This window comes from Rattus norvegicus, chromosome 1, assembly GCF_036323735.1.
Source record: "Rattus norvegicus strain BN/NHsdMcwi chromosome 1, GRCr8, whole genome shotgun sequence".
NCBI classification, from domain to species: domain Eukaryota; kingdom Metazoa; phylum Chordata; class Mammalia; order Rodentia; family Muridae; genus Rattus; species Rattus norvegicus.
The window spans coordinates 143,816,393-143,842,190 of NC_086019.1; the positions used below are offsets into that span (position 1 = coordinate 143,816,393).

At 45.3% G+C, this 25,798-nt stretch overlaps 1 protein-coding gene across 6 annotated transcripts in view; it reads right to left on the reverse strand.

The window, feature by feature from the left end:
- Positions 1-2,679: 2,679 nt before the first annotated feature.
- Blm (BLM RecQ like helicase) overlaps positions 2,680-25,798 on the reverse strand; it is an 86,229-nt gene continuing 63,110 nt past the window's right edge. For 3 of the 6 annotated variants that reach the window (XM_039101057.2, XM_063262635.1, XM_039101056.2), the window contains exons 15-22: positions 24,968-25,163; positions 20,849-21,039; positions 18,041-18,179; positions 13,240-13,439; positions 12,188-12,380; positions 8,621-8,743; positions 6,487-6,709; positions 2,680-3,043 (exon numbers count right to left, since the gene is read on the reverse strand). In XM_039101057.2, coding sequence (XP_038956985.1) covers positions 2,866-3,043; positions 6,487-6,709; positions 8,621-8,743; positions 12,188-12,380; positions 13,240-13,439; positions 18,041-18,179; positions 20,849-21,039; positions 24,968-25,163 — 1,443 coding nt within the window. In that variant the 3' untranslated portion in view covers positions 2,680-2,865. The remainder of the gene's footprint in view (positions 3,044-6,486; positions 6,710-8,620; positions 8,744-12,187; positions 12,381-13,239; positions 13,440-18,040; positions 18,180-20,848; positions 21,040-24,967; positions 25,164-25,798) is intronic. The other 3 variants (XM_006229458.5, XM_063262640.1, NM_001426975.1) reach the window with 2 other exon arrangements.

Here is a 25,798-nt window from a genome sequence, read left to right on the forward strand (position 1 = left end):
CCAGGGAGGCTACCCAGGGGCTGTGGAAGCTGCCTAAGGCTGTCAGAGCTGTGAGGGCGTCTGTTCAGGCCACAGGCCTTCTGCCTAGACGCTAGGCCCTAGAGGCCTTACCCAGACTGGGGGCCAGACCTCCAGGCCTATGGCAGTCCCTGCCTAGTTGTGGAACTGGAGATGATTCAGCTGGGCTTCTGGGACTTTCTAAGATGGAGTCAGTCCTCTAAGCTGTGGTGAGAGGTGGAGGTACAGCAGTTTCTCAAGAAAAGCAGGGGCCTGGGCCTCCATTTCCTCTGTGGAGAGGCTATAGCTGAGCCCTGCAGGCTGGCTGTCCCTGGAGCCTGCTGCAAAGGAGAACAGGTCAGGGCAGGTGGCCCCTGAGGCTTTGGAAAAGGGGGCCGAGAGAGGAGGTTGGATTGCTTAGGGAGAGAATGGAGATTCGTGAGCATGTAGACGGGATCGCACATAATTGCTGTCCTAACTGGAGCACATCTGAGAATGAAAGAGGGCTGTGTTTACACCAGGAAAACCAGAGACAGAGTGGGACTCCAGGGCAGAGCCCTGTGTCACCCTACTCATTACCACTTCCTCCTGTGTGTGCTTGGGCAGCTTACACAAACCTTTCCGAATCCTGCTTCCGACATAAGAAGGAAAAGGGTGCTATGATGCGTTGCTTCCCAGGGCTGGTGGAGGATGGGTGGATACGAGCTTTGGATGGCCTCGGTGTAGACTTGACCCTTCACATTTTCTCTATGAGGTCATGGAAGATCATTTGTCCCTGAAAGTGATCAGGGGCCACCTATCAGCTCTCTGGAATACAAGGACCTCAGGGGCATATGCACAAGACTGAGAAGTTACAAGGATGCTGGCCAAAGGTAAAGGAGGAGTCAAGCCTCCACGACCCTGTTTCTCGGGGGTGGGGGTGGGGGTGGGGGTGTCTATTAGCATTTCTCCTAGGTCCTGCCCCACAGTTACCTGCCAACAGCCAGGTGTGCCTGACTCAGTATAAAAGGGGCTGCTTGCCCCTCCCCCTCTTGCTCTCTCTTAGCCCTTTCTCATTCCATTCCCCTTCCCCTCTCTCCATGAGTTCATGGCTTCTACTCCTCTACACACACTTTCTCTTCCTCTCTACTCCCTCAACTCCCCTCTCCATGCCCTAAACAAACTCTATTCTGCACTATATTCATCTTGTGGCTGGTCCCTCAGGGGGAAGGATGCCTCAGCATGGGCCCGCAGAAGCATCCCCTTTTACCTCACCATACACCTCACTTTAACAAACATATCCCTGGCTTCCCTTTCTTTTTTATAAAACACAAAAGTCTGTTAGGACATTTCCTGGTGTCCTGTCCTAACCTTTTATTTTCGAGAGAGGGTCTTGTGTGGCCTAGGCCGTGGTCAAATGTCTCACCTTCCCTTAGGCCACGGTTGTCCTGAACCTCATTAGGGCCGAGCCCAGGCTGGTGTCACAGTCACTTGCCTTTCCTTGCCTCCTTGTGGGGTTGCCCACATGCAATGTGCATTTCCCAGGGTATCTGCTCACACTGGAGGCCAAGTTGGAGGAAGGAGGCAGCTGCATTTTCTATTATCAGTTCCAAACAGAACTGTTCCAGAGCTGAGGGAAGCTTTAGGACTGGCCTGGAGCAGACTTGGTTTTGATATAAAAGGTGGCAGCAGTCCTTCCTTCTGGATGAGCTGCCGCAGAGAATGCTAGGCCTTGCTCGACCCCCCCAGTTCTCCAGGTGACCTTGGTTACTTGTTTCATCCTTTCCTCTCTTCACCAGGGCTGGAGTCATGGCTTGGCTGCTCAGGAAGGCTTATTAAACAGCTCTCGGCTAACTCTGGCTAATCTCGCCACTAAACTGCCAAAGATAGCAGGAAGTAGGTGGTCCCTCAGTATGGCCATCTCATGCCCACCTCAGTTCTGAGGTCTCGGGACAGTGGTCTGCAGCTTCTAGCTCCCTTCTCCTGAGTGAGGTCAAGGATTTGGGCATCACACAAAGGGCAAACCAGGAGATAGATCAATATTTAACATATCCTTGTGAGCATAGTCTGTTTGGCTATTTTCATCCTGCATAGACTAGGCATTTTTGTTTTTTTTCTGTTATTGTCTGTCTACCCTTTATTTTTCCTTTCCTCCTTCTTTCCTTTAAAAAGAGAATGTATCCATTGCCTAGATCTCCACTGACCCCAAATTCCTAGGCTCAGGTGAGCTTTTTGGCTCAGCCTCTGGAGCCACTGGACTATTAGCTGTGACATTACACCCAGCCCTAGTGTCGACAACTTGACAGGCAGAAGAACAGCGCCTCATATTTGAATCTGTACTTTTAATTAGGGAGATGGAGTCTTTTTCATATACTCGTGGGCCACCAGACCTTCTTTTGCGGAGACCAGGCTACTCATAGCCTTTGCTCTGCTGCCTTTCATGCTGGTTTTTTCTTAATGATTTATAGGTACTCTTTGATATTATAGGAATTACTATGTAATATGTTTTGTTTTCTCTGTCATTTGTTGTTGGTTTTTGTCAGAGCTGTCTCACACAAGAAGTTCTACAATTTCACAATGTCCCATGCAGCCACAATGTCCCATGCAGCCTTTTCTTCTGGCTTCAGTGGGTCATGTCCCACTCAGGATTTCTCTGGGGTGGAGGATTCAGTCATTGTCACAATTGTTACAGATGCTCTGAGAAACAGTGGCCACTACATTTGCAGTAGCAGCAAAGAAAATGTTTATTTAAAAATAAGAACTATCACATGAGATACATTTAAATATTAATAGATAGAAGTGAAAACTTCAAATGTTGTAACGAGACTAACAGCTTTCTATCCACAGATGGTCCGATGCCGACAAACAAGAGCTATACGCTGGGAACTGTTAGGAGAAGGCATACGCAGGCCTGAGGAACGGTCTATTTACAGGCTTTGGAGGAGCCATAATCCCCAGTTTTCTACTGGCTGCTGATGTTGCCTGAGAAGCACACGAGGCTGAGCGGGATCCAGTTACACCAGAGAATTTACTTTTAGAAGATGGTTTTCTGCATGTAGTAGAGCCCCTAAAATGTGGCAAAGAAAAGAAAATTACAATGCTAAATGAGACAAAGTTAACGGTCTTCTGTCTGCTAACTTGCCTGGAGAACAAATGTGATTTTCTTTGGTCTTATGTATGTCTGCATTTTCTGTCTGGAAACCAATAGGAGGGTAAGTTTCCCTACCCTACTATACACGTCTGCCCTGAACTTCTCTCTGAAGTATCTCAATCCTGTGGCTGTGACCAACCCACGGGATTCCCCTCTCCAGCCCACCTCCCACAGCCTACAGTCAGAATCCTCTGGGTCTATTCTAACAAAAAGTGAAAACATCTCTTAGAGACCCTGAATCTCTGGCCATCAGATACCCTAGAATTACTGCACTGACACAGATCTGAGCAAGGAACTTTGTAGAGAGTGGAGGGAGATTGGGCAGAGCCTCTGGGTGGCCTCATCTTAGCCACAGGATCCTAGGAAGGCTGCAGATGTGGCTCCTTAGGGAGGACCAAGCTGCCTCATGCAGTGGTCTGGCATGCGTTAGGGCCACGTAGTGCACCCCCACAAAAGAACTGCCAACTTGTCCTTTCTGCTTGCTGTCTCATGCAAAGAGGAAGAGGGCCCTGCCAGCGCCTGAGCTGAGTCCTGAGCTGAGTTGTGCAGTCACTCTCTGCTGACCTGAGGATAGCAATCTTCTTACCCTTAATAAAACAAAAAGCGAACCACTCTGTCAGCTGGCTTACAGTGACAGTAGGCAGCCTTCAGAACGCTGCAAGCCCACTGAGGTGCACCATCAGTCGTATAACCAGGGCAGTTAGTGGCATCCCAGGGCATGCTGCTGGGGTTAGGTGAAGAGTTTTAACATTTTAAACCCCTCGCTGGAGGAAAGGCAATTTCACTGCAGATCTGGGAGAGGCATCCTCAAGTCTCCCTCTGCGTTATTTCCTGCTGAGAAATGAAGCCAGGAGCAGACCCTGCTGTTTATGTTGATTTACAGAATGCATCTGCCAACAGCAGCCTCATTCCAAGGGCTCATCCATTTTCCTCCCACTCAGAAAGCCCAAACACACCTGGCTCATTGTGTGGCTTCTGGAGATGGGAGCCCCCAATGGTCTGTCATGAAGGGCTCTGGCAAGAAACCCCAAGTATTCTCCCACTGCACAGGTGAGCAGCCTGGGGGCTGGAACCCCCCTCAGGGTGGGCGGCGAAACCCAGAGGAGCTGAGCAGATGGAAAGAGGCTGCTGTTGATGGTGAAGAGTTACCACACTGGCAGGCAGAAGAAAGCCCTTCTCAGACGCAGACTAACTACACCGGGCATGGAAACTGGAGCTGGAAGTGGGGCACTATGATGTTGGTTTTGTTTTCTGAGACAGGGTCTCATATGGCCCAGACTGGCTTTGGAGCGTGTGTGTGTGTGTGTGTGTGTGTGTGTGTGTGTGTGTGTGTGTGTGTGTGTGTGTGTGTGTGTGTGTGTATGTATATGTATGTATATGTGTATATATGTATGTATATACATGCACACACACATATGTATGTATTTACATATTTGAGACAGGGTTTCTCTGTGTAGCCCTGGCTGGTCTCAAACTCAGAGACTTGTGTGCCTCTCAACTGCTAAGAGTAAGGCACGCATGACTATGCGGGGCATTGAGCTCAATATGTGTCAGATTCCCTTGCCTCTGATCTTCCTGCCTCCTACCTCCCGAGTGCTAGAGTAAACCTTTATGCCTGGTGTAAATATGAGTTTTAGTCCTTATTAATCAGACTCCAGGTGACACAGCAAAGAGCTCCTTTCTCACAAACAAATGCTGGGAAAGCTAAATAAAGGAGCCGGCAGCAAAGAACACTGTTAGTCTCTTCTACTCCAACAAGTAAAAGCCAGATGACAGACGCCCACGTTTTCAAGGACTGTCCATGGACTTGCAGAAGTAAAAGTGCTCTGAGCCGTCAGGCCAGGCTGGTGTCCAATCCCACCTTGGAAGCGGACCAGGCGAGAGTGGCCTCAGGCAAGCCCTTCCTCCCACACAGGCCAGGCCGGTTTCTCCATCCTAAACCCAAGGGGTTTGGACCAGAAGTTTTTTAAGGTCTCATGCTCTGTGAGCAACTAAGGAAACAGTGTTTCCCAAGGGAGATGAATAAGTGAAGGAAATGAGAAAATGTCCTCACTGAGGAGTATCTGATGGTCACTTGCGCACTCAAAACCACAGTTAAACCATTATTTACAAATATCTTTAATTCTGCACTCTGGAAGAAGGCTAGCACACGTAAGAAGTCTGTTTATGGGTTTAACAAGAAATGACAATTTGGTGATATTGTCTGCCTTTCTCTTCCCCCAACTCAATCTTGTTTTTCTCACTCAGAAGGAGAAAAGGTAGAAAAACTGCAAAGGCAAGCAGCTTTGTGCCCCCCCCCCCCCCCCCCAGTTCTAAGCAATTCTTTACAATATGCAGTTTTCTGGAGTGCACCATCTCTGCATTGAAGGCAGGAGGTGATGGGCATCTAGCAGGGGTAGAGGGGAGAGAGGGACTCTTGGGACACAGTCCAATGGTGGAAAAAAGCCTGCTGCCAAGACCTGGCCACTCTACCTTTGCCTCTCCTGTGCAGACATGTTGCGGCCCAAAGCCAAGCAAAGGGAAGGGAAGACAGAAACCACTTACACAGCCCCCGAGGAAACTTGGCTTGCCCGGCCTTTGAATTTCCCCAAGTGGTCTCCTCTCAGCTATCCTGCCAAGACTAGGAGGCTCAGCCTCCAGGGCAATAAAAGTGGCAGGGAGGGTGGGGATGCAGCTGGGCCAGCAGTGCTGTTGGCTTGTAGGAGGCTAAGGGCTGGACCTCAGCATCACATAAGCCAGGTGTGCTGGCCCACGAGTAATGGCAGAAGTGGGAGGTAGATGCAGGAGGACCAACCTCGGCTTTAAACTAAGTTCAAGACCAGACTGTGATAGAGACACTGTCTAAAATGAGTAGCAGAGGGGGCTGGAGAGGTGGCTCAGCGGTTAGAGCACTGACTGCTCTCCCAGAGGTCCTGAGTTCAATTCCCAGCAACCACATGGTGGCTCACAACCATCTGTAATGGGATCTGATGCCCTCTTCTGGTGTGTCTGAAGACAGCAACAGTGTAACTCACATAAAATAAATAAATAAATATTTAAAAAAAAAAAAAAAAAAAAAAGGGTAGCAGAGAAGCTGACAGAATCCTGCAGCAGGGAGAGTGTAGCAAACACTTGTAGACTCCCAAAAGCCTGAAGGACGTGTTATTTACTCAGTGTGTTTTTGGTGGAAAAATACCATAAGAATAATTACCTCAAAAGAAACAAAACTCCCAAGGTCAAAGTTTGACAAGTTTTTGTAAATGAGATTACTTAAGAATCTGAAGTCATGTTTTTATTTTTGACTTAGGGGTTAACCATCAATCTATTTAATAACCAGTGACTGTTAGAGCAGTTATGTGCACCCAGTCCTTCCCCCTCACCTGATGCTGTAAAGACATAAAGACCATTCATACCCCTTTGCTCTGAAGCCGCCGCCGTAACTAGTTCTTCTTCTCTTGGGCTTTTGGGAGGCTGACACTTTCTTCCTCTTTCTTTCATTTCTAGTTTGATTTGCAAAGTAGTGAGAAGATACAGCTTCCTCCTCCTCCGTCTCCTCTGGGGTGCTCCTCCTAGAGCCTCTGCTGCCTGGGGACCCACCTTCAGCTACAAACAGGAAATGCAGACATTTGCAGGTGGCCCTATGTTCTGTGTTCCGAGCCCAGTGCTAGGTGCTGTCCTGCCATATGGATCCAACACCTTAATTAAGGGGATTAAACCTTTTTATTTTGAAAAGCTCCAGTGTGCTCAATGGCAATTTATATGAAAGAGAATCAAAATTCATTACTTAAAAACTCAACTGGAGATGTGAGGCTTAGTTCACATGAGGCCTGTTATTTTACATGGTGCAGCGAATCCTTGTGAAAGGAAGTAATGGCTGCCGTAAGTGTTAGCCGATTTTATTTATCATTTTAAACAGGTTGAGAAAATAAGTCCAATATAAAAAGGCAACAGATTCTGTTCTCCATCTTTAACCAATAGTCTCTTATAAACACACCAGAAAATTCAGAATTGTATTTTACTCCTTGAAGACAAAAGTCATTTCTTTGCATAATTGTTACAAACACTTGGCATATCAAGCAGGAACTTGGCCTGAATGAAAACATACATTTGCAAGGGAGAACCTAATTTCCACCAGTATTTGTATCTTAAGGTGCCCACAAAGTCGAAATCTGCCTCAGGTCACACTGGCCCGGGGCACAGCTCTTCTGTCTTGTGTGTCTCACTCTCCTAACATGGAGGCAGGTGGTGTGAGGAGAGGTGCGCACTCGCTTACTCTCACTCTAGTTTTTTCCTTGAGACAGAATCTCACTATGTAGCACTGGCTGGTCTAGAACTCACTCTGCAGACCAGGCTGGCCTCAAACTCACGAGTTCCACCAGCCTCAGCCTCTGCCTCTGCCTCCCGAGTGCTGGGATTAAAGGTGTGCACCACCATGCCTAGGTCAAAGGTAAAGCTCCTGATAGCCAAAGCCTGAACTCAATACACTGGTACAATGGCTACCTTGCTTGAATTTTCTTGATTGATGAAGAGGAGGAGCTCAGCCCACCTTTGGCCGTGCTGTCCTTGAGGGGGCCCTGGGGTAAATGGGGCGCAGACTGAGCAAGCCAAGAGAGGGAACAAGCCAGTAAGCAGTGTTCCTTTATAGGCTGTTTCAGCTCCTAACTTGCCTTGCTTCAGTGGATTATGGCTCAGGATACACAAGCCAAACAAACCCTCTGCTCCCAAGTTGCTTTTGATCATGGTATCAATCACAGCAACAGAAACCTGACTAAGACAGCAGGTCTGCTAGGGATGATAATGCTGGCATATAAGTGGACAGCACACTTTGCTCTTTTATCTCCTATGGCAAAATACTCCTTTTTCTCAGTTTCCCTCATCCAATGACTTCTATACCAGAACCAGGACCTGTGCTGAGACACCACAGGAGCCAGGACCTGTGCTCAGACACCACAGGGCAGACCCAACGCAGCCTTTGGGAACCTCTGCTTTGGTGTCTTCACAAAGTCAGACTCTTTCAATGACAAGAGCGTTCCAGTGACATGTTCATTTTCCCAGAGCACTTAAGCTCTACTCTTACGTATCTTAGACAAGCTTGTTAGATAACAAGTTCCTTCCTTAGATAAGGACACCCAGGCACATAGAGGTTGCTGCTGTCCCGCCAGGGTCACACAGTGAGGTGATAGTAGATCTGGAATGGGTCCCAGGGCTCATGACTCCTTGGCCACTTACCTGCTTTACCAAAACAGCAATGTGAGTGCCCACGGGCGCAGAGGTTCCACCTATGCTCCATTAGCAGGTTTAATGGCTGGCTTCCCCGGGGACCTAAATACCATGCTTGTCAGAGGTGCCTGCCGCACCAGCACAGGGACTCTTCTTGGGGTTTGAACTCGAGTGTAACGGGTAGGCTGCACTGACTACCTAGTTCCCACTCAGTAAGAGGCACTGCTTAGCATTAACAGCTTGGAGAGGGGCTGACACTGGGATGTAAAGTAGCAGGTTTGGAGGATACTGAACCTGGCAATGTCCACTCTGCGTACTTCTGTAATACTGGAATTATTTCTGCACCATATTTCTCCAGCTTGTCTTCAGTAACACCATCAATCTGAAGCAAAACCTCAGGATCAGAAGATAAAGATTCTGCGTGTGGACATAAAATTAAGAATTTAAATTACTACTCATAGAAAAACCACTGAATTCATGAGCATCCACTTATTTAGCTGCTTGTTAAGAGCCAACTAGTGCTGGGCACCAGGCCCATAGGGGGTTTTCTTTCTTTTTTTTTTTTGGTTCTTTTTTTCGGAGCTGGGGACCGAACCCAGGGCCTTGCGCTTCCTAGGCAAGCGCTCTACCACTGAGCTAAATCCCCAACCCCCATAGGGGGTTTTCTAAAAGGTAAAGTTAGACTGGAAATACAGCACACAGGCCAGAAGGCAGGACCCACTGTACAGTTTCAGCACCAAAGGCACAGATGTCAATGTAGTGGGTGGGAGACCGCCAAGTGCCTGTGGAAAGCGAGAGGCTAGGACCTGTGCCGCGTGCTCAGACTTTATGCAGACTCAGATCCTGCCCACTGTCCCCTCTGCCAAGGCTTGTCTAGCTGCAAGACAAACGTCCCTGTATTTGTAACAAACACTCACATTCTGTGTCTACCTCTGATCCTTTCCCTGCACTGCAGACACACACACCCCCATCGCAGGAGACATACTACACTGATGCTGCCCCAGCCCCGGCTGAGTCCTCATCTGGTCAGTCCCACGCAGGGGAAAGCAGAGATAGCTTAAAGGTCATGCTGGCTGCTGTATGGGAAGAGTGGAAAGGGGTGCTTAGTGGCTCTGAAGGAAGAAGGATGGAGTAAGCAGGATGCAGTGGTAGAGGCCAAGAAGGTTGGTTTTGGAGAGTGAAGGGTGCTAACCCCTGTCTCTGCCTTGAGCAGAGGGTAGATTTCAGATCCTTTCCGATCTGTGATTTTCACCCCGTGATAGACTTGGGATAGAGCAGGTTCATTAGGAGGGCTAGCGGGAGACAAAGTAGAGGAGGAAAACAGGTGCAGACCCTATGACCCCCTTGACAGCATCTAGTGAGGTGTTATAGCTGTAGTGGTTCGGGGAAAAATTAAAATTAAAAGCACACCATGCTCACATCTGGAATTAAGGAGACCAGTTAGGGGGCTGGGGATTTAGCTCAGTGGTAGAGCGCTTACCTAGGAAGCGCAAGGCCCTGGGGCTCCGGAAAAAAAGAACCAAAAAAAAAAAAAAAAAAAAAAAGGAGACCAGTTAGGAAACTACATTAAAGCCAACAAAACCCACCGTTTTTATGGATCTTAACTCACATACTGTTTTAACTTTTTTTTTTTTTTTTTTTGAGACAAAGTTTCTCTGTATAACAGAGCCTTGGCTGACCTGGAATTCATTCTGCAGACTAGGCTGGCCTCCAACTCAGAGATGCACCTGCCTCTGCCTCCCATGCTGGGATTAAAGGAGTGCAGCACCATACCCGGCTTCACACTGTTTTAAGAAGTATCTTATGAATACTGCTGGACAAACTGCAGCTGTCCTATACACACTGCTGCCTGTGCCTGGGAGACCTAAAGTCCCTACTAATGATAATCAGTACTGTTGCAGGTCAGCAAACTTGCTGCTACTGGCACATCACAGAGTGAGCTTAACTACAGGGAATGTCTTCAGAAAGATGGCTGGGGCCAAGGTGATGGCTGGGTCAGTACAGTGCTGCAAGGCACAGGGTCAGAGTCTGGTTGTCAGCACTAATGTAAAAGCTGGGCATACCCTCCAGAGTCTCTGGTATAAAGTCAGGGAGATCCTGAGGCTTCCTGGACAGTTAGCCCAGCAAATTGTCTAGCCCAAGGTCCTAGTGAATGACCCCTGTTGAAAATAAAAGTAGATGATGCTTGAAGAACAACTTATTAGATTGTCTTCTGGTTTCTACACACATGTACACATCACTCCCTCCCCAAACACACATAAGACATATTAACATAAAAATGTAAAGGTAGACAGGTGGTGAGACCAAGTAATAGGTAATAAATTTGGCATTAATAAAGCATTGTCTTGGGTTGGAGAGATGGCTCAGTGGTTAAGGGCACTGACTCTTCCAGAGGTCCTGAGTTCAATTCCCAGCAACCACATGGTGGCTCACAACCACCTGTAATGGGATCTTGGCGCCTTCTTCTGGGGTACAGGCATATATTCAGGCAGAACACTGTATACATAATAACTAAATAAATCTTTTTTTTTAAAAGATTTATTCATTTATTACATATAAGTACACTGTAGCTGTCTTCAGACACACCAGAAGAGGGCATCGGATCTCTTTACAGATGGTTGTGAGCCACCATGTGGTTGCTGGGAATTGAACTCGGGACCTCTGGAAGAGCAGTCTGTGCTCTTAACCACTGAGCCATCTCTCCAGCCCAACTAAATAAATCTTAAAAAATAAATAAAGTATTGTCTTTGAGAAATGACCATATTTCACAGTTTTCTTGCAAGTGATACTGATACTTTGATGACCTAAAAAAGATTTTTAGATTTGATAAAACAGTATTACATTTTTGTCCCCGAGATGTGCAATATTCTGTTGAGATCTTCTGGTGTCATGGACAATGGTTAGGTGGGGCTGAAGCTTAGTAGTACAGTCAGTGGGGCCCAGGGTTAAATTCCTAGTACAATAGTATCATAAAATGAAACCAAACCCTGGTCTGGGGCTGCCGTGATGACACAGGGCGAGCAAGGCCTGGGCAGCTGAACAGAAGATGACTGCTGTGGGTGGGGTGCAGGGAGAGCAGTGTGATGTGGATTCATGAAGAAGGGACAGTGGGGAACATGCAGGCAATCACAACAACTTCTTTCCAGAGACCTTACCACTGAAATTCTAGGTTAAGTTATCTCAGTCCATGCAAATAACTCAGATCAGCAAATATTTTTTAGATAAAGACACAGCAGTGTTATAGATCCAGATTCAAAGAAGCCTAAAACAGTTTCTTTCATGTTTAGCTTCTCATTGCAAAGCACTTGCACGGAAATAGCTGAGCATCAGGACGGAGGCAGCCGCACAAATACTTGACATCTGGCTTTATAGAAAGCAATTATTCACATCCTAACTTTCAGCTTTACAGAAAAGCATAAAATTAAAATTATAGCATATATCTGAACTGTATATATTTTTACCTCAAGAAAGAGCTTAAATAGTGTCTCTGGGCTTTCAACCCAGAGATTAAACCGAAGATGAAAACAGACCAAGATTTACAAGGTCCTCAGCTCATGCTTGTAAGCCAGCACTCAGGAAGCTCGAAGCTCGAGGATTAGTTTGCAGCCATCAGGAACTAAAGAATAAGTCCCTGTCTCACTCAACAAGTCATGGTGGCCCTTGCCTTTCGTCCCAACTCTTGGGAGGTAGAGGCAAAGGAAGGCAGACCTCTGTGAGTTCAAGGTCAGCCTGTTGTACATAGTGAGATACAGACAGTCAGGGTGACATGGAAAAACCATGTCTCAACAACAACACATTAATGAAAAGAGCCTGCCTGAGGCGTGACAGAGACAAGACACAGGTCCTTCCACAGGTCCTTACCTGCAAGCTTTTTGAGGGTGGCTGTATTGAAAATATTGAAGTAATGGACACCAAAGACTTTGCCCAGCAATTTGCAGACGTCTGCAAGTTCTCCCAGACACTTCATAACTGCCTCGTCTCTCTGGGACACGTGGGCCACTGCGGCTTTTTGTTTTTTAACACTGCTCGAATTTTCCGTTTCCATGAAGTCCACCTTAGTGATAAAGAAAGGACTCAGAAGAGCAGGCGGAGGCACACTTGTGCCCAAGGAAGGGTTTTTCCCAGTTTGTTTGTTCTTATTTTTTAAAAATTTACTTTAAGGGGTTGGGGATTTAGCTCAGCGGTAGAGCGCTTGCCTAGCGAGCACAAGGCCCTGAGTTCAGTCCCCAGCTCCGAAAAAAAGAAAAGGAAAAAAAAAATTACTTTAAAATCCTATTTACTAATACTTTGTGTGTACATGAACATGCATGCATGTGTGCCCTGGTATGGAGGTCAGAGAACAACTTTGTGGGTCAGCTCTTTCCTTCTACCTGGGTTCTGGGCACCAGATTCAGGTTGCTGGACTTGACTGGCAATGCCATTATCTGTTGACCACATTGCCTGCCCTTGCATTTCTTTCCCAGAACAAGGGTATGCATGCCCTCTTTCTCTTGGTAAATGCTTCCTTATTTGATTACTCTTCTCTTTCTGTGTGCGGGTGAACTTATGTAACACGGCATGGTGCATCTGTAAAACAGCTTACACGAGTCTGCTCTCCCCCTTGTCAATGTAGTCCCAGATCCAGCTCGGGCCATGAAACTCAGTAGCAAGTGCCTGTACCCACTTGGCAGCCCATACACACTTATTTATGGAATATAGGAAGATTTAGTAGCTTGAATATCTATTAAATTCATTTTGACAAATATCATATTAACTGGATCGATTTCAAGATCTCTTTCTAATTAAGATTCTAATATGCTCCAGAGGGAATGTGGCGTTAGCACCTGAAGCCTCGGGAAGGATAACAAACATTTGTCGTGATGTATTTTGGCACTTCGCTGTGAGATAGTGAGATGCATGCTTAAATACCTTACCTTCAAGTGGCCGCTCAGCACACTGTGGGCTTTTGTTCCGAGCATCACATAGGCAATTGGTTGGTCATTGGCATTGATATATAAGTCTTCATCCAAGATTTTGTCTAGAATCAGCTTTTTAAAAAGTCTTTCAGCATTGTGGCGTGAATATGCAGACCCCTTTCCAAATATTCCAGACTGAACTTTTGCACTCTTACTTCCTAATATGAGATTCAGAAGGGTAGATGAGTAACACAGGTGCATCACTGTTCAGAAGGGAGGCTAAGAAGTCATTCAAGGACATCTGCAGACAACAGGGATCATCTGCTCACAGGAAAGCCCACAGCACAGACAGATCCTCATTTCTGAGTTATGAGCACGTCTGAGGAGAATGTCAAGGCTTCTGTGGTTGCACCTCTTTTTCTCTTAGTGCTGGGGTAGAAGCCCACATCGTGTGCACACTGTGCTCTAAACTCCACCCCAGTCCCTGGCTGCTCCTACTTTTCCTGGTTCTATTCCACATGTTGACCAAAAACCACAGCAAAATTAAACTTGTTATTTCAAACTGTTGCATTCACAGCTTATAAAATTGTACTAGAAGAACTAGCAGAGAAACGAAGACCTCACATACGTGCTGGTAGCTTTACACTACTCTCCACTTTGTATTTTCTGAGACAGGGTCTGGGGCAGCCCAGGATGCTGTTAAAGTTCCTTCCACTCCTGCTCTTCCCATCCCCACCTTCCACATGCTGCCAGTTACAGGTGCGGGCCGCCACACCCAGCTACTAATTTATTCATTGTGCCGCAGCATTTGCTGTGGGGGTTTGAGGAAAACCTTGCAGTAATGAGTTCTCTCTTTCCACCATGCGGGACCCAGGGACTGAACTCAAGTTGTCAGTGGGCAGCAGGCATCTTTACTTGTGGAACCATCTTGCTGGCCCTCAAAGAACTTTTGACATTTTTTCCAGTGCTGGGGCTAAACCAAGGATCTCACACACACTAGACCTCTACCATTGAGCCTCCAAATCAGTTTTCTAAATACCGTCTCTGGTCCTAGTTATGTAAAGATCTATTCACTTATAAAGCACATATTTAAGTCTGTATGCTCTATTACACCCTGATAAAGCATATACACGTTCCACAACCAGAACATAGTACCTCACCAAGTCTCAACAGAAGTGGAGGTTCAAGTCTCGCCCCTTTCTCTGCAACCTGAGAACAGCACAGGACATTCTCAACTTAACGTGCTTTTAAATGTTAAGTCAAATGTTTATTTTCTGTATAGAGAGCTCTATTTGCATGAATGCCTGCATGACAGAATAGGGCATGGGATCCATTATAGATGGTTGAGCCACTATTACTTTGTAGGAACTGAACTCTGGAAGAGCAGAGTTCTTAACTGTTGAGCCATTTCTCCAGCTTCTCCCACCCCACCCCCTTTTTAAAAGACATGGTCTCACTATGTAGTTCTCATTGGTCTGGAACTAGCTCTGTTCCAGATGGCCTCAAACTCATAGAGATCCATTTGCCTCTGCCTCTCAAGTGCTGGGACAAAAGTGTGTGTGCCACTACACCCAGGATTCAAAAAACTGTTTGAGGCTGTCTGCTACACAACCCCGGTTGGCTTGAATCTCAATCTACATACAAGGTTAGCTTTGAACTTGTGGTGATCCTCCTGTCTCTGCCTCCGAAGTACTGGCATTACAGGCACGCCTCACTATGCTTGGCTTAATAATTTTATCACAACAACCTACTTAAAAGCCTGGAACTCAGATGCAAATCGGAACTACACTTACTTTGGATATTTAAGAGGACCAAATAACTACATCAATTGAAGTTTCAGATGGCTTTTGGTCATGTATCTTGCACTATTAAACCATTTCACTCCTTGACATTCTAGAATCGGAACTACCGTTCTGCTAATGGGTTTCTCGACATGCAGCTACCTCATCACCGAGCACAACTGAGAAACCTCGGGGATGGAGATAATACTTATTGTGCATATAGGCTCTTGTTATGTAATTATTGCTGAATTCAAAATTCGTGGTAATACTCCTGCCTCCGCTGAATCCTAGGTGACAGAGCGTCAGCTGTGCACCACGCATGCCCGTGTAAGAGCTAACAAGAAGGGATTGGGGATTTGGCTCAGTGGCAGAGCGCTTGCCTAGGAAGCGCAAAGGCCCTGGGTTTGGTTCCCAGCTCCGAAAAAAAGAACCAAAAAAAAAAAAAAAAAAAAAAAAAAGAGCTAACAAGAAGCTGAAGAATTCGGGACAAGAATGTTCACTCCAGTTATCTTTCATTTTTTATTTTTTGAGACAGGGTTTCTCTGTGTGGCTCTGGTGTCCTGGAGCTCCTCATGTAGTCAGAGAGGTGCCTGCCTCTGCCTCCTGAATGCTGGGATTAAAGGCGTGTGCCACCACCTCCTGGCTAGTATGCTTTTATAAATCTACACACAAAATGTAGATGGGTGAACATGGAGAGATCTTGTCTCAAACAAAACCACTCCCCTAAAAAATAGTGTAACAGAGATGTGGTCAAAGATTTGTTTGAAAGACATTTTATCATGGCATGCTCTATAGTAGAAAAATGAAATGAAACTACAGAAATTAGGGGCCTGACTGTATCTTGTCATACATAAATGATATAAGTTATGTGGGCAACATGATAAGCAAAAGCTGTCGAGGGAGAGAGGGAGAAGAAAGGGTGGACAAGCAAGCCACAACCTTACCTACCCTTGCCCTTCTCAGCCTCGCTCTCCAAGTCAGTCAACTTTAACCTGTATGCCCCTCGAGGGTCAGGCCCAGGACCTGGAGCATGCTAGGCAAATGCACTAGCACTCACCGACACCTCTAGTCAGGCAATCGCCTTTTTGTTGTCGATTTGAATGTACACAGCACACAAACCCTGACAGTCCTCCCAGCACAGGAGCGCCCTACCACTTGACACCGACAACCAATACCCATGCTATACTGGATGACTACTGTTCACCTTCTGGGTGTTTTGAACCTTTAGACACAACTGGCCACCTCCCCTCCTACCACTGCATGTACAGAGGATGACCACTGGAAGCAGCCTCGTACTTCTTACTCACTAGCACTTATTGTATGTTTGGCCATTCATTCAGAGACAGGGCCCCACACTGTGATCGATGGGCCTTCTTACTGGGCCTGCAGGTCAATGCCACAGTGTTCTCCAGCAACATGCACTCATTTTCTTAGTCTTTTAGTCTCAGGGTTGCTGGAGGGTAAGACAGCCACCTAATGCCAGTGTGGTTTTAGCATCTGCTTTCTCTTTCTAAAGCATTCAGGATTGTCTCCAAAGGAGCCCCACTGTACCTCCATGGTATACATATTTGAGCAGAAGGCATCTGAATTCCCGAAATCTTTTATCTGCCCCAAACCTGACTCACTTTTTATCAATCCCTTCTGAAAAAAGCAAAAGCAAAAACAAACAAAACCTAGGGAAGGCTGACTTCATAAGCAGAGAAGAGAGATCTACACACACACACACACACACACACACACACACACACACACACACACACACACACACACACACACACACACACGGGTGGGAGAGATATTGGCAGTTAGGAGCAGTAGTTATTCTTCCAGAGGACCTGAGTTTGAATTCTGCCACTCACATACTGGCTTTACGATTGTTAGTGACTGAGTTTCAGGAGGTCCAATGCTCCCTTCTGGACTCTGTGGGCGTAAGGAATGCAAATGACGTGCAGGGGGTTGGGGATTTGGCTCAGTGGTAGAGCACTTGCCTAGCGAGCGCAAGGCCCTGGGATCGGTCCCCGGCTCCGAAAAAAAGAAAAAAAAAAGAAGCAAATGACGTGCAGCCTTACATGCAGTAAAATACTCACACATAAGATTTAAAAAGTAAAAAAATCTAAATTGAAAGGCCATTTACAGGTAGTTCCCCAAGCAAACTGCATTCTACTCACTCAAACGAACATGGATAAGCCTTACTAGCCTTACCTTCTGCATGTGAATCCATCCATGTGTGTGCATGCTTGTGTATGTGTGTAGATACCAGAGGACAATCATGGGTTCTGTACCTCAGATGCTGTCCCCCTTTCCTTGAGACAGGGCCTTTCACTGCCCTGGAGCTAACCATGTGGCAGGCTTGCTGGATTGTGAGGCTCAGAGATCCCTGCTGGTTTTCGCAGCATTGGATTTCAAGCATGTGTTACCCACATCTGGCTTTGTGTGTGTGGTGTATGCATGCATGAATGTAGGTACATGTACAGGAGAGGTTAAAGTTAAGCCTCTTTCTGAAGCTCTCCATTTTGACTAGACTGGCTAGCCGGCAAGCTCCCGGATCTGCCCATCACTAGGTTATAGGCAGGACTACTAGGCCCAGATTTTACCTGGGTGTTGGGATCCAGACTCCAGAACCTCATGCTTACTGCAGCAGCAGTCACATTATCTACCAAGCTGCCCCCAGCCCATGCCTGGACTTCTCCTCTTCCACTTCCTTTCCTCCTTCCTTCCTTTTTCTTAAGTTCTTTGGGTTTCTCTGTGTAATCTGGGCAACCCTGGAACTTGCTCTGTAGACCAGGCTGGCCTTGAACTCAGAGATCTGCTTGCCTCTGCCTCCTGAGTGCTAGGATTAAAGCCATGTGCTAGCACGCCATTTGGATTTCTTTATGTGGGTTCTAGAATCAAATTCAGATGCTGCCTTGCTAGTCCTATCATTATTATTTTTTTAATGTGAAAACTCACCTTAGTAACTTTTTAAATGCACTTATATTCACTTTCTTAGATATTTAATCTGAACTGATACAATTAAAACAACATAGTTAATAACTTACCCAAGAAAATGTCGACTAGCATGTTCAGAGTAAATCTTCCAGCAGGTCCTATATTTCTTGTTCCTGGTGATGAACTGTGTTCTTGAACAAATCTTACAATATTTTTCACATCATCAGTCACATCTTTTGTTTTATAATCCTATGAATTAAAACAATTACCTTCTGTTATAATGAGATCCAGGTCACTCAGAGTGTAACAGTAATTAAGGTGAAACTTATAATCTGTTTCCACACTAAAAAAACTGACACTTTCAAATGCTTGTTCTTTTTTCTTTCTTTCCCTCCCTCCCTCCCTCCCTCCCTCCCTCCCTCCCTCCCTCCCTCCCTCCCCTTCTGAGACAGTATCTCTCTGTGTAACAATTCTTGTTTTATCTTGGAACTTAATATGTAGAGCTGTCTGACCTGGAACTCACAGAGATCCACCTGCCTCTGCCTCTTGAGTGCTAAATGCTCTAGAATAGAATAATGCAATTAGGCCTCTACTGTAGTCATATATCTTCATATGGTAACATGTACTGTAACATATATCTGTAGCAAGATATATGTTGCTTCAAACATATATCTTGTCTTTCAACTACCTACCAGCACTCTACATAGAAGAACTTAAGTTCTTCATCCTTCACAACTCCTGGAGCAGTGTTCTGTCCCTTGTGAGATGATGGCCTTTAGGAAGAAAAGCACTGCCTATCTGGCAGTTCATAAATTCTCTGATCTCCTCTCAGTCCCTGATGCTATTATAATTTTTCCACTATGAAGACCAGGCTAGCCTTGACCCCACAGATCCTCCTGAGTGCTGGATTATCTACATGGGCTATCATCAAGACAATCTCTTCTTTCCCAACTTTTCCCTTTTAGTTCCTCTTCGCCTTTCCTCGGTGTCTTGTCCTCATTACTACACGAGGCTTCTGCCTTTATCTACCCTAATTCTCCACATTGGCATGTGCCCTAATTCCTACAACAGAGCAGCTGCTTGGCAAATAAGTGAACTGATAGCAGCATTTCTAGGGAGAGGAGGGTGGAATGGGCAACAAATCTACGGATTCCACAGAATAAATCACTCTCTGCGCTGCCTAGCTCTATATATTCCTGTAACAGTTCATATTACGCCGTGTTACAGGTCGGTAAATAGTGAGGCATCATAAACATCAAAACATGAAACTGTAAGCCAGGTGTAAAGGGCTCAATGCCTATAACTGCAGATTTCAGGCCTGCCTAGGCTACACTGTGAGTTCTAGGACAGCCTGGGCTACTATTCTAGATTGATTTCTGTTGCTGTGATAAAACATTCTGAGCAAAGGCACCTTAGGGGGAAACAGGATTTATTCCGGTTTACAGGTCTATCTATCACTGAGGGAAGTCAGGGCAGAAGACTGAAGCAGAATCAATGGACAAACACTGCTTGCTAGCTCATGTTTAGCTTTCTTTCTTCCTTTTTAAAAAATGTTTATTTTTATTATATGTACATTGCTGTTTTGCCTGCATGTGTATCTGTGTAAAGGTGTTGGAGCTGGAGTTACAGACAATAGGGAGCTGCCATATATGTTGGGATTCAAATCTAGGTCCTCTGAAGAGCAGCCAGTGCTCTTAACTGCTGAGTCATCTCTTTAGGCCCTCTGGCAAGCTTTCTTATATAGACCAGGATCGTCTGCCCAGGGAATGATGCTGCCCACAGTAGGCTGGGTCCTCCTACATACATTGACAAAGAATCCCTTACAGACATGAGACATGGGAACAGGCTAATCTGATCTGGGCAATCAATCCCTCAGTTGACTCTCTTCCTCAGATGACTACAGGCTGTGCCAAGTTGACATTTAAAACTAACGAGGCCAGCTATAAAGATCTGGTCTTTTAAAAAATAAAGAGGTGGGGGCGTGGGTATATAGTTTTTTGGTAGAGCACTTGTCTTGGGGGAGTGTGTGTGTGTGTGTGTGTGTGTGTGTAACTGTCATGGTATAAGCACTTAATGAATGAGTTTAACAGTTGCCAAGGTTATATTAGGCCTGACAATATTAAACTTATCCAGAAGCCATGCTGTTGTTATCTGAGACATGCTCTCACTTTGTGTTCCAGATTGGTCTTCTGTTCTCTATTCTCCTGTCTCAGTCTCTGAACTGCCAGGATTACGTCACCATGATGTTTTCACTGCTTTTACAGTTAAACAAGTGATTTTCAAAAACACTACTACTATTACTATTGCTTTGAGAGTGAGATCTCTAAATACAGGTTATAGTTGAGTTTAAAATACCCTGCTTGCCCATGTTGGATCTTTCTTACTTTTTGTTACTTTTTGAAGTAAGGTTTCATGTAGCCCAGGTTGGCCTGAAACACCACACAGTAAAAGACCACCTTGAATTTCTGACCTTCCTGCTTCTGCCCCTTAAGCACTGGGTTACAAACATGGGCCACTATGCCTGGCCTCCTTTTATTTATTATTTTACTACTTTATTTTATTTTTTGAGATTGGGTTTCATAATGTAGCCTTGGCTGTCCTGGAGCTTACTATGTAGACCAGACTACCTCAAACTCAGAGAGCTCTGCTTGCCTTTCCTTTCCTTTTTTCTTTTCTTGTTCCTTGAGCTAGGTATTCTCTGTGTGGTCCCGCCTGGCCTTGACCTCAGAGATTGACCTGCCTCTGCCTCCTGAGTGCTAGGACTAAAGGTGTGTGCCACAGCTTAAGTAATTACCTTTTGGGGCTGGGGATTTAGCTCAGTGGTAGAGCGCTTACCTAGGAAGCGCAAGGCCCTGGGTTCGGTCCCCAGCTCCGAAAAAAAGAACCAAAAAAAAAAAAAAAAAAAAAAAAGTAATTACCTTTGTTTTACAGCAATTGTCACAAGAAACATCTGGATGTTTCTTACAAAAATCAGGGTTAAATCCTTTTTCACCAAAGTAAGCTAAAAGCTGTATTCTTCTGCATTCTGTTATGTTTTCGCAGTAATGTACCATGCTATATAAATTATTGACGTGAGTTTCCCTTGTATGATAGTTTCCATCTTTTTCCACTAAAAGAGATGAAGAACAGAGCAAAATTAAATATTACAGTAGAAAACTAAATAACATAAAAACAGTATTTAAAATAAATTCATAAATAAGAACATTGCTATTTACAACACAGTGCCAATGACATAATTTTTTTTAAAGATTTATTTATTTATTATATATAAGTACACTGTCACTCTCTTCAGACACACCAGAAGAGGGCACTGGATGCCATTACAGAGGGTTGTGAGCCACCATGTGGTTGCTGGGATTTGAACTCAGGACCTCAGGAAGAGCAGTCCGTGCTCTTAACCACTGAGCCATCCCTCCGGCCCCAATGACATCTTCTATGTCACAAGGCACTGGATGTTAGGTCCACTCTCATGGGTTTAATTTTATAGGAATGGTGTACTTCTTCCTCCTCGTCATCTTCTCTCCTCCAGGTACAGTCTCACAAAATGGCCTTGAAATTATGAAATCCGCCTGCCTCAGCCTCCAAAATACTAGGATTTTGAAATGGCAAAAGCTATTTCATCTTAAAATGTTTCTTTTTATCAAATTGAAAGTCTCTTTACATTTTTAGTCTTCCCCCGACGGAGCTAATACTTCCTCTCTAAGCAGACACGTCTAAGTGGGGTATCTAGAGGAAGCGGGCAGTACCCACAGCTGCAGTCCTGGTGGTCAAGGTGGTCTTGAAACAGTGGTCAAGAGTCCAGGGACCTCTAGGGAACTCAGAGACAGGATGTCCTAGATTTAAGGGGAGTAGCAACACCTACATCTGTTGCACATTGTCCAAACTGCTCATTTGAGGACGCTCGTGATATGTAATGCAATGTAATGCAATGTAATATGTGTGTGGTGGAGTCACAGGCTTGTGAAGCTGGAACTATCGGTTGCTGTGTTGTGGTGGAGTAAAGCAAATATGACAAGTCTGGTGGTAAATGTCTGCAGTCATAGCCCAGTAATGAGGTAGGAGGGTCATGAGTTTGATACAAGCTTGGGTTACATAGTGAGAATCTGTCTCAAAAACACCAGGACTGGTTCCAGCACTGAGGTGACAGACACGGGCATATTTCGGAAAGTACAAGGCCAGACTGGTCTACAAAGTGGGTTCGAGGCCAGCTAGGATTTCAAGGCTGAGAAGCCCTACCACAACCACCCAACAAACAGCCCCAAGGCTGGGGGAGGGGGGAAGCCCCAGGCCCGGGGAAGTCATTCAGGGGATTCAGTGGTACAGTTCTCTGACCACCACACATGCACCGTGGCATGCACATGTGCATGCAAACACAGGAAATAAATTAAAATGCAATTTAAAAACACTCACCAATGTATACTTTCCATCAATAGGCAATCATGATTACTAAAGAATCCAATCACTATTTTACTTCCCGTTTCTGAGTATTCTTTTTTCAAATGGTTGCTAAGCTATCATGATTTAAATACGTAGACTTAATAATACAAGTGTTTTTTAGAATAAAGAAAGATCATATTTTGATAAGTCTGTTTTTGAGTTGAAAATATACATAGGACATGTACTTAATGTACCTGAAGATCTGAGGCGAGTAACATAGCAGGCGCAAACTGCTGTCTGTCCCTGGTGGGTTTAAGACTGATTTCAAGCTGAGGCTGCCATCCCCCACATCACAAGGTAATCACTACTCATAAAAGTGGAGGGGGTGGAGCGGTAGCTCAGTGGTTAGGGCACTTGCTGCCACAGAGAGGAGGTGGGTTTGGTTCTCAGTGCCCACATGGCAGAAGAGATTCAGCTATAACTCTAGTTTCAGGGAATCTGATGCCCTCTTCTGGTTTTCACAGGCACCAGGCACAATATGGTTCACATATACATTCAGGCATTTACATACATAAATAAAATTTAAATAGGGCTGAAGAGATGGCTCAACAGTTAAGACCAATGGATGCTCTTCCAGAGGTCCTGAGATCAATCACCAGCCACCACATGGTGGTTCACAACCATCTATAATGTGATCTGATGCCCTCTCCTGGCATGCAGGTGTACATACAGATAGAATACTCATACATAAAACAAACAAATTAATTAATTAAAAAAATTAGAGCCCTCCTCCCAAGCCTCCTACTACTAAAATTTAAAGTATGGCTTGATTGAACATATCAAGCTATCATAAAGCTGAAATCAGTCAGCCTCCATAAATGGAAGACGGCTCGTCAGGCTGTGTTGAAGAGCACGAATCAGCCATCCCCAGTGTGACAGTGCATTGCTTTGTGCTGAGTGTCCGCTTGGTGCAGCGAACACTTGGTCGTGCTCAGGTTTTGTGGTTAGATGAACCTGAAGATTAGGGACCTGTGCCCACTACTTCTCCATTCTATCTTCTCTGCAATAGGGTAAGTGACAGTCTCAGAGCTTAGAGCTGACAGGTAATGAAGCATTTAAGACAGCATGAGGTGGATGGTGGCTCACTGCTACAATCCCAGCACTGAAAGGACTGAGGCAGGGGATGACAAGTTCAAGGCCAACTTGGGCTGTACAAAGTGAGAGGTATCTTAAAAGAAAACCAACAAAACCAACATCCAACCAAAACAACAAGAAACTAACAATCTTGTCTCGAAAAACAAAAGCAAAGCAAAATAAAACAAAAGCCAACCCAACCAACAACTGCCCTAACAAGGGAAGGGCAGATGAACCCACCCTACACCTACGCCCCAGGGCGCAGGCTGTTCCTCCATAAATGTTCCCTCAAGTACCTTGGGGGCAAAACAAAATCTACTTGTAGCTCACTTTTTCACAGAGTTACTGAGGCCAGTGCCATTTCCTATGCTCAAGACCTGGGCCAGCATAAATGACACCAGTCTCAAAGACACACGGACAGGATTACAAAACGTACTTAAGAAAGGAGCACAAAAGATAAAATCAAATTCTAAAATACAGATTTATCTGGCCTGCTAAGACAGCTGAAATTGACCTGATATATGTAACTGTACAAATGTTGAAAGGCGCCTGTACAAGGCTGGGATGGTGCATGGTGATGACAGTGAAAGTCAGTAAAAAGGCTTAAATTGTTATTAAGAGAGAACTGCTTTAGCAAACCCTGAATAACAACATTATGCAATTTTCTTTAACACTATATAATGCCAATTATAATAAATGTACACATAAGTCTAAAATAAATTACTTTTATATTTTACTTATGTGTACAAATGCACATCAATATGAGCATGTATGTACATATGCTATCTCATATATGTGTGAAGGGTTACTGAGCCCAGGTTATCAGGCTTGGTGACAAGCGTCTAACCACTGGACATCTCTGGCAGACCGCCCATTTACATTTTAAGCCACTTGGGAAAGGAGAACAGCAAATACAAGATGCTGCCTGCCTCTAATGGGAAGGGTAAACTAGAAGAGGGCCACACAGGGGAATTGGGCCCTATTGCCCCTCCTTTCCTTTTTCCTTTCCTCCTCCCTCTAAGACTGGGCCTCACTATCCCCTCTCAGTTTTTCTGAGACAGGGTTTCATTTTGTTGCCTGGACCAGTCTCATAATCAATTCAGTTCCTAGGTTCAAGCAATTCTCCCACATCAGCAAGTGAGACTCAGTCACATGCCTCTATACCTGGCTCTCCCCAACTCCCCATCAACCCGAACTCCCCTACAAGAGAGTTCATTATTTTCCTGGAAGTGGCGTGATATGTAAGGGTGCATAATGCTGGGTCTGGAAGGGAATAGAGGAAGCTACTTTCTGGAGGTTTCCTGCCTGGTCTGGAAACACTGCTTTGTGCATGTCAGTATCACTTAACTTTAACAAACAAGAATGTAGTACCTTTATGATAAACTAAATAAACTGTATAATACATATTAAATGCCTTCACTTTTCTATGACTGTTTAATGAGAAAAGGACCCAAGTACTACAACAGCAGGGCAGGCTGTTCTCATGAGATGGACCATGACAGACAGAATGGTGGTATGTGGCTTACTCATTATAAGTCTCTTCAGTCTGGTCACGTCATGATAGGTATAGAAAAGCACGCAGTGAGATATTTCCCCGTCTCTCCCAGCTCGGCCGGATTCTTGGTAATAACCCTCCACAGATTTAGGAAGAGATGCATGAACCACAAATCGCACGTCAGGTTTGTCGATTCCCATTCCAAATGCAATGGTTGCACAGATAACCTGATATGAAAATACAAGACTATCAGACTCATAATGCACCAAACAACAATTTAAAATAACTGTGCACAACAGTATTTAGCATGACCAAGGTGAGATTTCCATATTGGTAACTTACGATTCTATTCAGATCCAAAAAGGTAGAAGATCCCGCTCACGGTGGCAGGATCCTTCTGTGGACTTGGTATTACCATCAGACGGATCCTGAACCAACTGCAAGCAGACCCTTGCGTGCTGATAGTTTGTCCACTGTTTCTGACAGGCATGCGTGGTGGGTGTTGCCTACATAGCCATGGCATCCAAGTTAAGGTGCATAAGTGATGGCTTGGGCTCCACGGTGGTGTGTAGCCCTCAGAGGTAATTGCTGCTAGCTCTTCCCGACTCAGAGACAACCGTGTTCATTGCTCTAGTGCTTCGACATGGAACCAAGTGATCGCAGGCTAACTCATGCTATTCAACAGCTGGCTTCAAAGTAAAAGCTTATGAAACTTTAACTGTAGATAAAAGCCTAAGTTGCTTATACAGAAAGAAAACAGAAATGACAAAAACCGTAAAAACAAAGTAGAACAAACAGTAGACTGTTCGCCTTGGCCCATACAGGTGACTCAGTGGGAGCTAGACAACAGTCAGTCTTCAGG